Genomic DNA, 14,285 nt, shown 5'->3' with positions numbered 1-14,285 from the left:
CTCATATACCTTCTTCGATTTCATGCCTTCGATTTCTTTATTGCACGCCTCCAGCCACTTATCCTTAAAGCTTGACAGTTGTAGATCCTTGAAACGCTTCGGCTCAAATTTGGGGTCATTGAACTTCAGGTCAAGCGGTTTCTTTAAGTCACTAGCTAAATAAGCGCGTTTTGGTTGTTGGCTAATGTGCGTTGATCTTCTCACAAAGTTTGGATGGTTGGGATGATTGATTGGTGGTTTTGGCGGAATAACTTTAATTCTGGGTATGGATGCTGAGTCGTTGACGGGACTGATGTTTGGATTCACTGATTCATCCAAATCATCTGATTCAGAATCATTTTTGGATTCTTCAGGATCTTCATTGGGTGCTTTGGGCAAGATCTCGTCTTTTTCAATCAGGAATGGATCGGGATCTTCATCTCCCCTTTCGGGAAAGGTGGTTTCGTCGAATGTGACATCATGGGTATTGATTATACGGTGTTTTTCATAATCAAAGATGAGGTAGTTTTGATTAAATTTGTCATATCTGACTAGAAAACCTTTTTTCGACGTTGGACTAAACTTGCTCTCCATATTCTCTTTCCTGATGTGAGTGTATGCCAGACATCCGAATGTATGAATATATTGGAGATTTGGTTTGTGTCCGTACCATAGTTTGTATGCGCATTCCGGCATTCCATTCTTGGATCTGTTGAAAACCCGATTTTGTATGAAAACAGCGGCATTGCAGGCTAAACTCCAGTATCAAGTTGGTACTCTGCTTTGCATTAAGAGTGCTCTAGCTTTGGTTGAAATGGTTCTCATGAATTGACAAACATGTTGTTGTTGAGTTGTCCCATGGTTCAGACAAGGATTCCTGCCGCCTTTCCTCTCCTAGCCTCGTAGATCTCGAACTTGGTTTTGTCCGTTTCTGTTGGCGCAGGTATATCGCGGAGGAGATATTTGTCAAGATTGAGCTGTTGACAATAGGCAAGGACTTGGGTTTTCCATTTTGCCCAAGTGGTGTTTTTGAGGCTTGGGACAGTGTCCTTGGAGGTTTTCTCGGAAGTCATGATCAAAGATCTATGAGTTGTTGGATAGTTATCAAATGTTGGTTAACCAGCGCTAGACTGGGCTCATAACCTTTTAGACAAGCAATGAGTGTGAGCCAACAGACTTGGAGCACACGGAGCAAGACAAACAAAAAGCCAACCTGAGACACAAGGTATTGTGGATCAGTTGAGTGTTGAAGACTGAGTGATTGAATGAAGAGAAAAGGGAAACCGGTACAAGGTTGCCTGTAGGCTCTAGATGTATGTACAATCACTTAGGGTTCAAACGACAGCGGCAGAGTAGAGATGAAACTATCTCCCAACAAACGATCAGGATCCGGGCGTCATGAAGGGGAAAGCCCCTGCTTTTTGGCCCGCCGTTTGACGAAGATCGGTGGACAGAGGAGGCCTGGGAACAACTAGTCAAGCGTCTCCAGACCATGACCTGGTTCCTGGAAAGCCTTTGGAATTCTCCGTGTTGGTTCAGGGACCGGCACCTGATGCGCCTCATCTTCCTCAGCGTCCAGAAACGTACCACACAGTCTACCCATGCTCATCTCCACCAACTCCACAACGTGTCCACCTTGTTAAACTATGCAAACTGGCACGATTACGGTATGCTATGCATGTATTATGCATACACTCCGGGGTGCATGCATTGGGCGTCTGGAGAGATACCAAGTTCCGGCTGGCTCCCTCGCCGCCTCCAAACCCCCAAATCCTCAGCCTCAAACCCAACCACACCAGCAAAAAGAGCAATACCTGCTCAATTTAAAAGATTTTTGATTGAAGGATTTATTGCCTAAACAAAAGCCGACACAAACTAAAAAAGAAGCAATTAGGAAAGTTTGAAACAATGAGAAGATCTGAGGAAAGGAAAAAGAGAACCAACACTTTGAGCAGACAGAGATATGAAAGACAGGCAGATATGAAAGTTGAAAACTAAGGAATGAGGACAATTGAGCAGACTGAATGGAAGGAGTTAGTTGGTTGATTTCATGAGTAGTTGTTAAGTGTGACAATGTTGAATCTTACCAGACAAGAAAGACAGTGAATCAGAATAGGATAGAAAGGGAAAGAAGGGGAATGAGAAATGAGGATGATGAATGGGATTGGTTGTTGAGGGTTGAAGATTGAGTGTTATTGGAGTTGAGGATTGAAGTGAGGTTGAGTCGAGTGAGTTGATTGAGTTGAGTGAGTGCTGGAGAATGGAGTCGAAGTACCGGAGGCTAGGAGCGAGGGAAGAGATCAAAGACATTTTACATGTGTGACATGCATGAATTTTACACAATTTGCTTCACTTTCAGTTCTAGCTTGACCACCCCTTGATCTCCGATGGCCTACCTCATCATCATTGGGAAGGTGCTGGGGGCATTTATGATGGTGGGCTGGACAGCGATGGACCCAATCTACCTCCCCCTGGCTCTTCTTCCTCCTCTTGACATTATCATCCTACACATCCTTCCCACGCCCATTATCACGACCAAACTGGAAAACTACACGGCAGTTGCGCGGATTAAGGTTTTGCCCGTTGCAACTGCCGTCAAAGACAAAAGACCCGCCTGATTGACCGCCCACCTGTCGGCCTCCCGTCAGCCGTCAAACTTCCAGCCAAATTAACAGTCAAACGGCCGGCACTTGACTTCAGGCAAGTTTAACATAACTTGCCTGGGGTCGGTTTGCAGACAAACGCGCTTGTGCTGGCCTCCAGGCTAACCCAAAAAAAAAAGGGCAGAGGGGGCCAAGACAAAGTCCGCCCATCAGAGGGACACGTCATCCTTGGCCCTCGCCCATCCACCCGCCTCATTTTCTCTAAGTCCGCTCATCGGATCACCGCCACCCTCCATCTCCCCATCCACAGCACGCCCACCTCCACATCACATCCTCCATCCATCGAGCTCCGCACCTCGCTCGGCTCCTTCCGAGCCTTGTTCCCCCGACTATTGCTCTTCCTCAACACCCACGATGGATCAGGGATCGGGGCGATCTTCCGGGCGGATCTGGAGCAGTCGAAGCAGAGCAGTGCGAAGTTCAGGATGACGGAGTGAGCGGCGGAGATGAACCAAGTGGCGGATGGGCTGAAGGTGCTTGCAGACCAATACCGGCTGATCGTCGTGGTCGTCAACCAAGTCTCAGACGTCATGGCCCCTCCCTCTTCCTCCTCTGAGCTCGCCCTTCCCCGTCCACACAATACGATTGTCGGTCGTCCTAGCCAGCCGGGCAGCTCAGGAAGCGCTGCAATCCTTTTTCCCCTGTTCCCACTCTCTCCGGCATAACTCCTTCCACCTCTCTTCCCTATTCCATTTCTCTCCTCTCTAACAGTAGTTTGTTGTCCAAAAAAAACCAATCAAAGAACAAAAAACAAAAAACAATGTACCAATGTGCTGAAATGAGCACAGAGAGCCTGGTCAGCAGCAATGAGCAGCGATTGAGGCTGGAACGACCCGTTTCGGGGCTGGGGGGAGTAATTGGTTCGACGGCAGATTGCCGGATGGGTCAACCCGCCCTTTCTTTTGCCAGCGTGTTGTCCATTTGCGCATCGCCGGGCGTGCTGGCAAATTCGTCGGTCCGCTTGACGGTTGACGGGAGGCCGGCATGCGAACGGTCAACACTGGCTGGGGGGGAACCGTCAAATTGACGGCCGAACTTTGGCCGGATTGGCGGCGATGTGGAACCGCTGTGTAATGGAAATAATGCCAAACACAAGCCCGCTGATGGTAAGTATATCACACTCTCCTTGATTCTTACATATTTCCTCTCTATCTTGCCTCCCTTTGTTCTCCATGCCCAGAAGAGGGCCTCTTTCCCTTTTGTTCCTTTTCTTTCCATGAGGTTCCTATAGTTAGCAAGGCTCATTTTCCCTCATGTACATATTTCATCTGTCCCCATATGAAATACAGACTTCACTTAGTTCCCAGCCCTTAATAGTCAGACCTGCTCCACTGGAGACTTCTGTTCTGCTGTTCTGAGTCCCTGTGCATCCTGTGCTCTTGATCGGGAAATCTAGACCCAGAGGCTACAGATCTGACTCTGTAGCCCCCTGCAGAGTCAAAGGGAGTCTTCATCCCATGTAAACCGGGCTATTACAAATCTCGCTGGTTTCTAGCACTGCATCAATTGTCTTCTTAGGCCAATTTTTAATTACAATGGGAGTTCGGGACTGGTGCATGCAGTAGAGCCATCTGCGCGGATCGAGAAACAATTGTTCTGAATCTTTTTTACCATTCAAGTTTTCCAGACGTGTATATAGATGATGATCAAGTCTCACAATCACTGAAGGGTTATACAAACATAAAATATTTCTCAAGAGATACAATTCCAATGATAGACAAGAGATCTAAACAAAGCGGAGTAAGACAAGCATTGCTAGAAGATGAACCAAACAAGCGGCTAGACAGCTGCTGCCACCGGTATATTGTCTTCAACTCTGGGCGAGTGATGTCCTCGGATGGCTTGTTTGTGGGACAAAGTATCATGATCGTAAACTAATCTCGGTTTGCCCATTGTGACGCCGAGTAGCGAGCCCTTGAAGGGCGAGGGGAAGTAGAATGAATATCCGATCGACGCGGACACGATTCCGATTATACCGCCGACTATCACATCTCGGGGGTGGTGTCGATGGTCTTGAATTCTTGTCACAGCGACTAACCAGATCGTAAGGAAGAGGAAAATGATAAAACAATCAGCCAATTGAGCGAGGCCAGGCGAGGAGTATGGAAGTTTGGTTGAAGAATATTCCTTGTGATAGAAAAAAAAGCAAGTCATACTAACCCCATAGAGCGATCAAAAGCCAAATGATAGCAACAAGAAACCTAAGCAGCCGACTCTGTAATGGCCCTGCCGCTCGTAAACCATCGCCGCCGATAGCAAAGGCACCATTACGACCGGCGATCCAGAGGGACAAGAAAGTAAGGCCTGCAAAGGCCGTACTACTATGTCCACTGGGAAAGCTTTTTCGGCCGTGTTCCATGAGCTTGTGATTATGGAAGAACGGTTTGCAGATCTTGGAATCCTCTGAATAGGCACAACGAGAAAAGAAGTCCGGTCGCAGTTCACCGATCCAGACTTTCAAAATATCCGTCGGAACGATCGAAAACGCATGGGCCGTCAAAAGACCGAGCAGAGAATGGTGGAGCATTGGTACCAAATGGATCCCTCCTCGAGGATATGCAATCAATGTGAGGATAATCAGTAGAAGCACTGGCAAAGTGACCGAAAGATGATGCAGCCATTCGTCGGGGACTCTACGCGAAGACATTCCAGGAAGTTTTTATTTTTGTGGTTAGGACTCAGATGTATTGATTACTTTCGTGTTTAGTATTTTTTATCCACTTACTGTTCTGATCTCAAAGACCAATGGTAGTCACTGTTGTGATAATAAACTGATAAGTCTCGTTGATATGGTGAAACTGTCTCAAGGTATAACTGTTGGATCCAGATAGACAATAAAAAATCAGAATGGTGGAATCCGAACCAAAGTATTACATGGAGACTATACCTTTGAGACAATGACAGCGGCAAGACCGACACCCCAATCGATCACATAGGCAGGACAGAACCAGATCATAGAGGATGATCCACTGAAATTGTCAAGGCCGAGTGCATTTCTGAATCGTCTGAGGTATGAATTCCTTCCGCCAAGATGGAGTCCTAGTGATTCAGGATGGGGGAGTGTCTGTTCCTCAATCCGTTGATCTCCGGGTATTTCCGCAGATATCTCCGACTGCCGTCGGGCATCTTGTGAAGTCGATCCCACCTGGGTCGCCGTCCCGGTGGCGACTGGATGATTAACAATTGAATTACCCGATGATGAAGATTGATGCGCCGACATCACGATATCGAAGGCGGCTTGGAAAGAATGTCTGCGCACTTTCCGTCTGGGTTTTTCCGGGATGGACGAAGTTCTGCTGAGGTGTGGTGGCCAGGGTGCTCTTCCAGCAAGCTTCGCCGAGGCTCTCCGTCGAATAGAGTTAGGGTGACAGTCAGGCTGTCACGCGACTATATGCACATTTCACGCCTCCTTCGGAGGTCGCTTCTCTCCCCCGAGGAGTAGTGTCTGCACAGCCTCTCAACAAGCCTTCAGTCGACCAGCGGCAGCCAACACGGCACACCACCACTCCCAAGGAGCACTTCAGACAATGACCTCATCAAGTCAACAAGAACCTCATAACCATCAAAACACTCAACAGAGAATCGATGATCAGCTCAGCAGGGAATTCCCTGAGATCGGTGCCATGTCGTGAGTATCCCATTGCTCTCTACGAAGAAAAACAAGCACTGATTGCTGATGATACACCCACAATTATGGTCTTCTTGCAACCTTCGCTGATGCGATTCTAGGAAAGAAGATCTGCAAGACTTGCTCAACGACCCAGAGTTTTTCCACGCGATGCTCATCAGACAACCTGAGGTGAAACGAGTAGTTGAGGATCACCAAGCTGCGATCAATCGGAATCAAGCGTTGGCGGGTTAGTCATTCCGAACTATAAGACCAAAACAATCATAAGAGCCACTTTCAATCATTTGGAATGTTCAAGATTAATATTGATGTTTGCTTACCAGCCGCATGATCGCAATATCTTTCACGATTTCCATCCTTGACAGAAAGAAATTTGTCGTTGCGGCCCAAGTTGGAAGAACTGAGAGATCAAGTGACGGCTTCATTCAATCAGACCCAGCAAACGATATCACAATTTAATGATCTACTCAAGCAGCAAGCAGATCTGTATCAAGTTAGTACTAGACCTCTACTTCAAAGCAGAGGAACAATATTTTTGCAAATATTTAGATGCAGAGACTGATTGTATATGGATATCAATTGTTGCTTTGGATAGCCCTACGGAGAATCCGCTTCGCGATCGAGGCTATTGACGGCCTTACATGAATCAGATAAATCCACCGAAAGCTTGGCCAACCAGTTCGTTGTTCAAGGCTTATTGGAAGAAGACCAATTCATCAAAGAGTTCAGAGAAGAACGGACGAAATACCATAAACGCGCCTGGGTTGCTAATCGATGGTCCGAAGGTAACTTCCGCTGGAATTGATCATCCTTTTGGTTCTTTTTATTGTAACCTGACCTGTTAGGTTACAGTCTGTGACACTTGACCCTCCTTGAGACCATGTTTGTGTGTCTGTGTGTCTGAGGAACAAGCTGTAGAGCTTGTTCCTCACATGCATTAGGGGGATTCAAAGTTGGCCACGCACTTTTGCAAGTTGGTGTTCAAGGCTTTTATTGAACACCAAATTTCAAAAATAATTCAAGCAGGCTTAGGGCGTGTAGTACAGTGTGGCTTGCATGCACTTTTGCAACTTGGTGTTCAAGAATGAACTTGAACACCGACTTGCAAAAGTGCATGCAAGTCGCATCTGGCCAACTTTGAAACCCCCTATTATCATTATCTACACATCTGTCACACCAGGTTATGAGCCCAAAACTTGCCATGCTGCCCAATTGTGCTTTTTTTCCTTTTCTCTTCAACAGCTTAGTTCAGAAAATAATCAACCTGGACTGTTTCACTCTATCTCACCAGGAAAAGAAATGAATCACTTGATGGCAAGTAACATGATGCAGATTTGGCTTCTGCTCCAATACTGCTCCAATTCTGCCAATGGTGGGGGTGTGATACTGTGTAAAGTAACCTAACTGCCTGCAGCTGAGAATTTTCCTCTCCACAATCACATCTGTGGTTCACAGGACTGTAGCAGAGGACTCAATGTGTCACAGCCAGCCAACACTACAATTATCTGCAATTTTTACCCAAGGTAAAAATGGGCAATTTGGGTTGGGACAAATCACATTTTTTTTAACAAAATGGCACAGTAGTAAAAAAATGAGCCTGAATTCTAAACTGAGCATGCTCAGCCACCACCCCAAAACTAGCCAGACTGAATAAAATTCCATTCTGCTCATTTTGTATTTTTTGTTTCTGAGCATGCTCAGTATAGCTGCAGCGGTTGTGTCCTTGGCCATAGCGTAGCTTAAAATGGCTACCACTACACTGCATCAGCGCCAATTTTAGCATAGCTGGACCATTTTTGGGACCACCAATTCTCCCATATGACTGTCAAGATCATCAAATTTTGGAAATTCAATGTATTTTATGTCTCCATTGTTGTACTCCAACTGTCAACTTGTTCTCCTGCCTGTTTCACAAACTGTTTACTCAAAAATCCCAGACAGAGGATCTTTCCTTTCTTGCCTCATACTAGCTCCCTCCCTTCCCACCCCTTCTTGCCCCCTGATTTTCCTGACACATGTGTGTACATCTCCAAAATCATCATCCCATTGTTTATTGTTTAAAAATGGATCATTCAAACAGGAAACCACACCAGTTAATCCCCTCTGTGCCTCCTTACTACTGGCCACCAATATGGCTGATAAAAACGATAAATTCATGGTATTGCACCCTCCCAGCCAGGGAAGCCAAGGCCAATGTTACACAATATTTTATGTTCAATATTGTTTGATGATCCCATAAAAAATTGACTGCCCTCATGGCATCCCACATGATGTCTCTGATTTGTAACAGGTTTTGTATTCCAAAGAACTCCCTCCTTGGGAAGTGTGCACAGCATTTCATTCATAAATTTTAAATAAATCATGATCAAACAATTTGAACAGTACCAGCCGGCTTCCCACTTTGGGGTGGAACAATTTCATACCCCCGTGGACCAGTTTGATAAATCTACAATGTGGCTACATCATTCAAATGAGTTACATAATGGCTACCTCAGAGGCACCCCTGTGTAAGTGTGTATTTTATGTTGAAACTAGAGTTCAAAGCGGCTACGCCGCTGCACCTTTGGGGAAAGAGGGTAACATACCCTAAACCACAACCCCCCCCCCCCCCCCACCTCTTTTGTGTAAAGAAATGGATACTGAAGGAGGAATTATTGTCAAAAACATGTACATATCTGAATAGCAGCAAGATCAAAATTTCACTTCAAAAAACATGATGGATGATAGCCAACAAATGGAGAACCAAATTATCCCACCACCCCAAAAGTTTTTGAAAAATATTCACAGCATAATCAATTTTCAAGTAGTGTTATTTTCTCATACAAAAAATCTCTTATCCTAATCAGGTAATATGCCAGTGGAAACATCAAGCTGGATTACTGCACTCTTGAGACCAAGAATGACCATAATGACAACATATGGTAAAAAAAGTCTGGGGTCTCTTCAAAGAGGGGGTGTAGTCATGACAATGGTGAAAGGTTTTGCTATGTGCAGTGAAGCACACCTGGAATTCTGAGTGTGCAACCCACTTGGTACTACAAGAACTTCTCTTTGGATCCCTGGGTTTCCAATGGTATATCCTGATCCAATTGAATTGTCATGATGCTGTAGGGAAATATACAAGACACTATGAGGTTGCCTCACATCACCTGCCAACAATTTGCATACACTGGCTGACTCTCACCTTCTTTGCTTCAGGGTTGAGAATTTACATGTTTTTATTGTGGAAGGAAAAATAAAAAAACTATTAATCCACACAGAGTTGTAAAAATGCCATCAATCTGTGGTTATATGTTGAAATTTGGAACCATGTCAGTATAGAGATTATGGAGAATTGATGTGTAGAAGAATGCCTTGCTGAGAGATGCAACAGACAATAAATATCCAACCCCATCCTGGTATGTTACAGACACCATTGCTAGGAATGGACAGAAAGCCTGATGAGCCTCAGTCATACCCGCACTGTTCCTGGACACAATTTCTGAGAAAGAGAAGGTTTCACTACAGCTGTATGAACCAGTAATCAAATAACACGGACAAGGCCCCTGACAGTTCTGAGGCTGAAGAAAACAGAGGAATCTGGCATTGAACTTCATTCCTTTGTGAATGTGATTCAGAGAGTAGTTCAGTTACATGTGTTCCTACAGGACAAATGACGCGCACTCTAAAAGAAATATGGATGTACTTTGTGCACAAAAAACTCTTTGTGCACTGCAGGGGGCGTCCACTCAACATCCCGGCCATAGTGCGCGGAAGCTCAAAACGCTTAATTGTGCACTGCAGATGAAAAACCATAAAATTCTCATTTTTTTTCTGCCATGCGGCAGAAGAGATTTCCCCCCCCCCCCCCGCCCCCTCCAACAATTCTTTTGGAAATTTTGGGACACTCACTTTCACACAAGACAAGGGTGAAAAATAAATACCCATTAATGAGCTGGATCCCCCGGTGACTCTCCCCCGGGGATATCTAACCTGCCACAAATGACCTGGGGACACAGCCCCTCAAAAACATAGTTCGAGGGGCAGAAGTCAGCCGCTGTGCCGTGCCGACGGCCGGCGCAGGCCCACAGTGCGGAGGATACACACTCCCCCGACGACCGGCCAGCACACATGTGGAGTGCAAATCACCGGTCATCTAAGGGATTAAGCACTCCTCTTGATGACCGGGTCCGTTGCGGTCATTGAGAGGGGTAAACGCACCTCTTGATGACTGGAACGGAATCCGTCAATGAGAGGAGAAGCACACCTCTCGATGACCAGAACAAAACCGGTCATCAAGAGGAGAAACACACCTCTCGGTGACCGGGAGCAGACCGGTCATTGAGGCAATTAAGTACTCCGCTCGATGACCGGGTCCGTTGCGGTCATCAAGAGGAGTACTTAATCCACTTGATGACCAAGCAGATCCGGTCATCAAGAGGATTACTTAATCTCCTTGATGACCGGAACAGACCCGGTCATTGAGAGGAGAAACACTCCCCCAATGACCGGAGCGAACCATTCAACGAGATGAGTGATGAACAGTTCGCTCCGGTCATTGAGGGGAGTCTTGACTCCTCTCGATGACTGGAAAACGGACCCATCGAGAGGAGCACTTGATCCCCTCAATGTATGAACGGTCTGGTCCCGGTCACCGAGAGGTGTGTTTCTCCTCTCGATGACCGGGTTCTGGTCATCGCTCCTCTCGATGACCGGCCTACTTCTCCTCCCCCTCCTGGGGGTCAGGCTTAGTTCAAGGAGGAAGGGGGGGGGGGGGGGGGGGGGGGCTATTCTCAATGATGGTGGGCGAGTGGTTTTAGACCTCGGCGAAGTGTGTGAGATACATGATTGCAGCCACAGGGCCCTCTACCTTGTCAGGTAGTATTCAACAGCTGGGTTCTAGAGCCTTCACTCCATTGTGAAAAGCCGTGGCCGGAGGCGAAGCAAACAGCATTGGGCAAGTATGAGCAGGCCGAGGAGGTTTTGGTGGCCTGTGTAGCGGGCGGGCGGGATCGGCAGGACTCCTGGGGATGCACAAGAAGCAGCTCGGCCTTCGTGATTGAGGGATCACTACCAGCAACAATACCCTCATGACCTGGGAAGCGGTATTTCCCTGTACAAAGCTGCGTGACAGTCAAAGCCTCTCGTGGTTTAGGAAGGTACAGCAAAGGCGCAGCATCTTCGAGAGGGAGAACCGTCAAAAAAGACCCGCCTTGGCCAAAAGCGGTTCTGGCCCGGGTGTGAACATATACATCCATAACAACAAAAAAGTGTGCAGGTCATCTAAAGGCGAAGTTCTGATTTGTTTTGTTTTGTTTGAAGGGTCCCAGTCGCTTGTCTCGGACAGCGCCACGCGACTGTAAAGATTTGCAGTGTTGGAGTACCCCAAAATGGGGAGGACTCCTAGACTTATTGAAACATGTGTGCGCTGTTGATCTAGAGAAAAAAAGAGGAGCGAGGGGAGGTAGACAATAAATAAAGGCGCCTCGACGGGGGCTGGACCTTCACGGGTCGAGTTCCCCTCTCGCAGTTGTGGAGGTTGAGCACGATCCGTCGGTTAACACTCTCCGCCTTTGCATTTGCAAAGGTTTGAGGGCTTTAATCTTTTATCTCAATCCCCTGTTGCGCTTGCGCAGGCTGATTATGTCTTATCTTTTCCCCCTGCTGCGCTTGCAAAGGTGGGTCAAAACATTCATCACACAAAGAAGGAAAAAACCTCCCCTGTTGCACTTGCACAGGTTGAGGTAAATTTTACTCCCCTGTTGCACTTGCTCAGGCTGGGCAATTTATTTAACCAACCATTTGCCCACCTCTCTCCCCTTGCATTTGCAACAGGCAGAGGTGGGAGAATCCGGTCCCTTTTCATTCATGGTTCATGAATTGGGGGATCAGTCCGAGGCATTAATGTTTGGGGACTTAAAATTTAATTCACACGGCAGCAAAGTCAAACATACTTCTGCCTGGGAAGAAGGGAACTGTGGGAAATATTGCCAAGTTGGCCACTGTGCCACTGGCAGGCCCCTTTTGGGGCCTTTTGGGAAAGGGGGAGGGTGAACCCATGAACCCAATTTCCATGAAACTGTGGATTTAACATACTTAGATGAACTAGGGCTAGAGGAACAGATTGGGGAAGTAATGTCAGTTCATTGAATTAGAGAAGAAAAAAAAAAAACCAAGCAAACCTAGGTCCAGAGGGAAAGGTTGTGAAGGATGATGAAATAGAGGCTTCTGCGTCTACCCTTTTGTACAATACTAAATACAAGCTGAGATATCACAGATTGTGACATGAAGTGAAAAACAGCAGGATGTAAGCATAGGAAAAAAAGGAGAAAGACAAATAACCTCAACATTTTATATCTGGATGGATAATCCACATATAAGCCTTACTGATCTCTGTCCAATGCAATCTGCTGGTTGTTTTGGTTTTTTAAATTTTTGATTCAGTTCACCCAAAATATGTGCCAATTGGCACATCACATCATTGAGGCATTCTCCCCAAGCGGCCAACTGCTAACAGGAAAGCTGTACTGCAGGACTTCCACACTGCAGCTATGGCTACTGATTCCTGTTTGACTGACCAGTTGCCTGCACAGTGCAATATTGGTCATCTTTTTCTACATCCAGTTCCTGTTCTTATTGTCCCCCATCCCCATTTTTCCTTCTGCTGGTGTTTCTTCTTCCTCGAATTTAGAAGAATTGTAAAATTTGTATTCATTTACTAGGTAAGATGCATACTCCCAAATGAACAGCTATTTACACTTCCAACGTTAGCATTGATTTATGGTTTAAGGATTGACAAGTGAAACCAGGTACCCACGGCAGGTGCGGGTACCGCCTGGTTTTTTTGCCCAAAACAGACACCTGCACCCGCACCCGGCACCTGTGGGCGGGTACCGCAGGTGTTTCTTGCGGGTACCGTGGGTGTTTCTTGCGGGTACCGCGGGTACTTGCAGGGAAGAAATGTGCCTTTTTTGGTCACCAATAGGGTTGTGTACCCTCTCAATGATCGGTGTATGCCAGTCATCAAGAGGGAGGTTTGAGGAGGTGTGCCTTCTTGATTACTGGTGTGTGTGTGCTGGTCATCAAGAGGGAGGTGTACCCTCTTGATGGTTGGTGTGTTCCGGTCATTGAGAGGGCTGAGACCCTCTCAATGACTGGTCTCTGCTGGGGTCATTGAGAGGGCTGTGTGCCGGTCATCAAGAGGGAGGTGTGCCTTCTTGATGACCGTGGTGTGTGCCGGTCATCAAGAGGGAGGTGTACCCTCTCAATGGCCGGTGTGTTCCGGTCATTGAGAGGGATGTGTTCTCAGTGACAGGTGTGTGCCGGTCATCAAGAGGGTACACAAGCACCGACCGGCCATTGAGAGGGGTGCTGCGGGGTGGGTGTTGACCACGGGTACCCGGGTACCTGGTGTTTTTTTTTGCCAAATTCCAACACCCGCACCCGCATCCGGCACCCGCGGGCGGGTACCCGCTGTACGGCCGCAGGTGCCGGGTACCGGCAAACGGGTATCACTTGGTGATCCTCATTATGGTTCATCATTTTTTAAAAATGGTAGGGAAAAATGACTCTGTTAGTTTCAAATTTCATACTGCGGGCTGTACAATTGCAGATTACACAGGTTTTCCCAGCTTTGACACTGTTTGATACAATAGAAATTCAAGGTCAAACCACCTTCCTCCCAATTTAATATGTTAATTGGCATGGAAGAAATATGCCACAAGGATCCATCCACCAGATGCCTGATCCTCTGAAATTTCTATATTTTAAAATTATGTTTCATAATGTGATGTTTTGTGTGTTTTGGATGAATAAACTCTGTAATTCAAAATATTCCCTTACACTTGGGTAAGTATGTATTAAGACAGCAGGTGGTGCCAAACATAGCAAAACCTGAGCTCCCCAATAGCTCCTGTGACACCTCAAGTTTTGGTGAAATCTCACTACCCCAAATGCACCCCCCCCCCCCCCCCAAACACCCAGCCACTAACTTCTTGAGTAGGGGCACTTGGGGCTTTTTGAAAGCCAATTTTAGA

General features: G+C 46.7%; 3 protein-coding genes across 3 annotated transcripts; 2 read left to right on the top strand and 1 right to left on the bottom strand.

The window, feature by feature from the left end:
* Nucleotides 1-3,088: 3,088 nt before the first annotated feature.
* On the top strand, nucleotides 3,089-3,307 carry PtA15_2A609 (uncharacterized protein; the record flags this gene model as incomplete). The annotated part of the gene is made up of 1 exon (XM_053166646.1): nucleotides 3,089-3,307. One exon carries the CDS (start codon nucleotides 3,089-3,091, stop codon nucleotides 3,305-3,307), a length of 219 nt encoding a protein of 72 aa, XP_053017847.1.
* A 1,114-nt stretch (nucleotides 3,308-4,421) lies between these two features.
* On the bottom strand, nucleotides 4,422-5,862 carry PtA15_2A608 (uncharacterized protein; the record flags this gene model as incomplete). Its single annotated transcript, XM_053166645.1, has 4 exons — nucleotides 4,422-4,675; nucleotides 4,803-5,275; nucleotides 5,368-5,456; nucleotides 5,530-5,862. 4 exons carry the CDS (start codon nucleotides 5,860-5,862, stop codon nucleotides 4,422-4,424), a joined length of 1,149 nt encoding a protein of 382 aa, XP_053017846.1.
* Nucleotides 5,863-6,169: 307 nt separating this feature from the next.
* On the top strand, nucleotides 6,170-7,075 carry PtA15_2A607 (uncharacterized protein; the record flags this gene model as incomplete). Its single annotated transcript, XM_053166644.1, has 4 exons — nucleotides 6,170-6,270; nucleotides 6,372-6,499; nucleotides 6,636-6,763; nucleotides 6,866-7,075. 4 exons carry the CDS (start codon nucleotides 6,170-6,172, stop codon nucleotides 7,073-7,075), a joined length of 567 nt encoding a protein of 188 aa, XP_053017845.1.
* Between the last annotated feature and the right edge of the window lie 7,210 nt (nucleotides 7,076-14,285).

Source organism: Puccinia triticina, chromosome 2A (genome assembly GCF_026914185.1).
Source record: "Puccinia triticina chromosome 2A, complete sequence".
Taxonomy (NCBI): domain Eukaryota; kingdom Fungi; phylum Basidiomycota; class Pucciniomycetes; order Pucciniales; family Pucciniaceae; genus Puccinia; species Puccinia triticina.
Note: the sequence above shows the minus strand (reverse complement) of the source record. Positions and strands in the feature narration are given on the sequence as shown.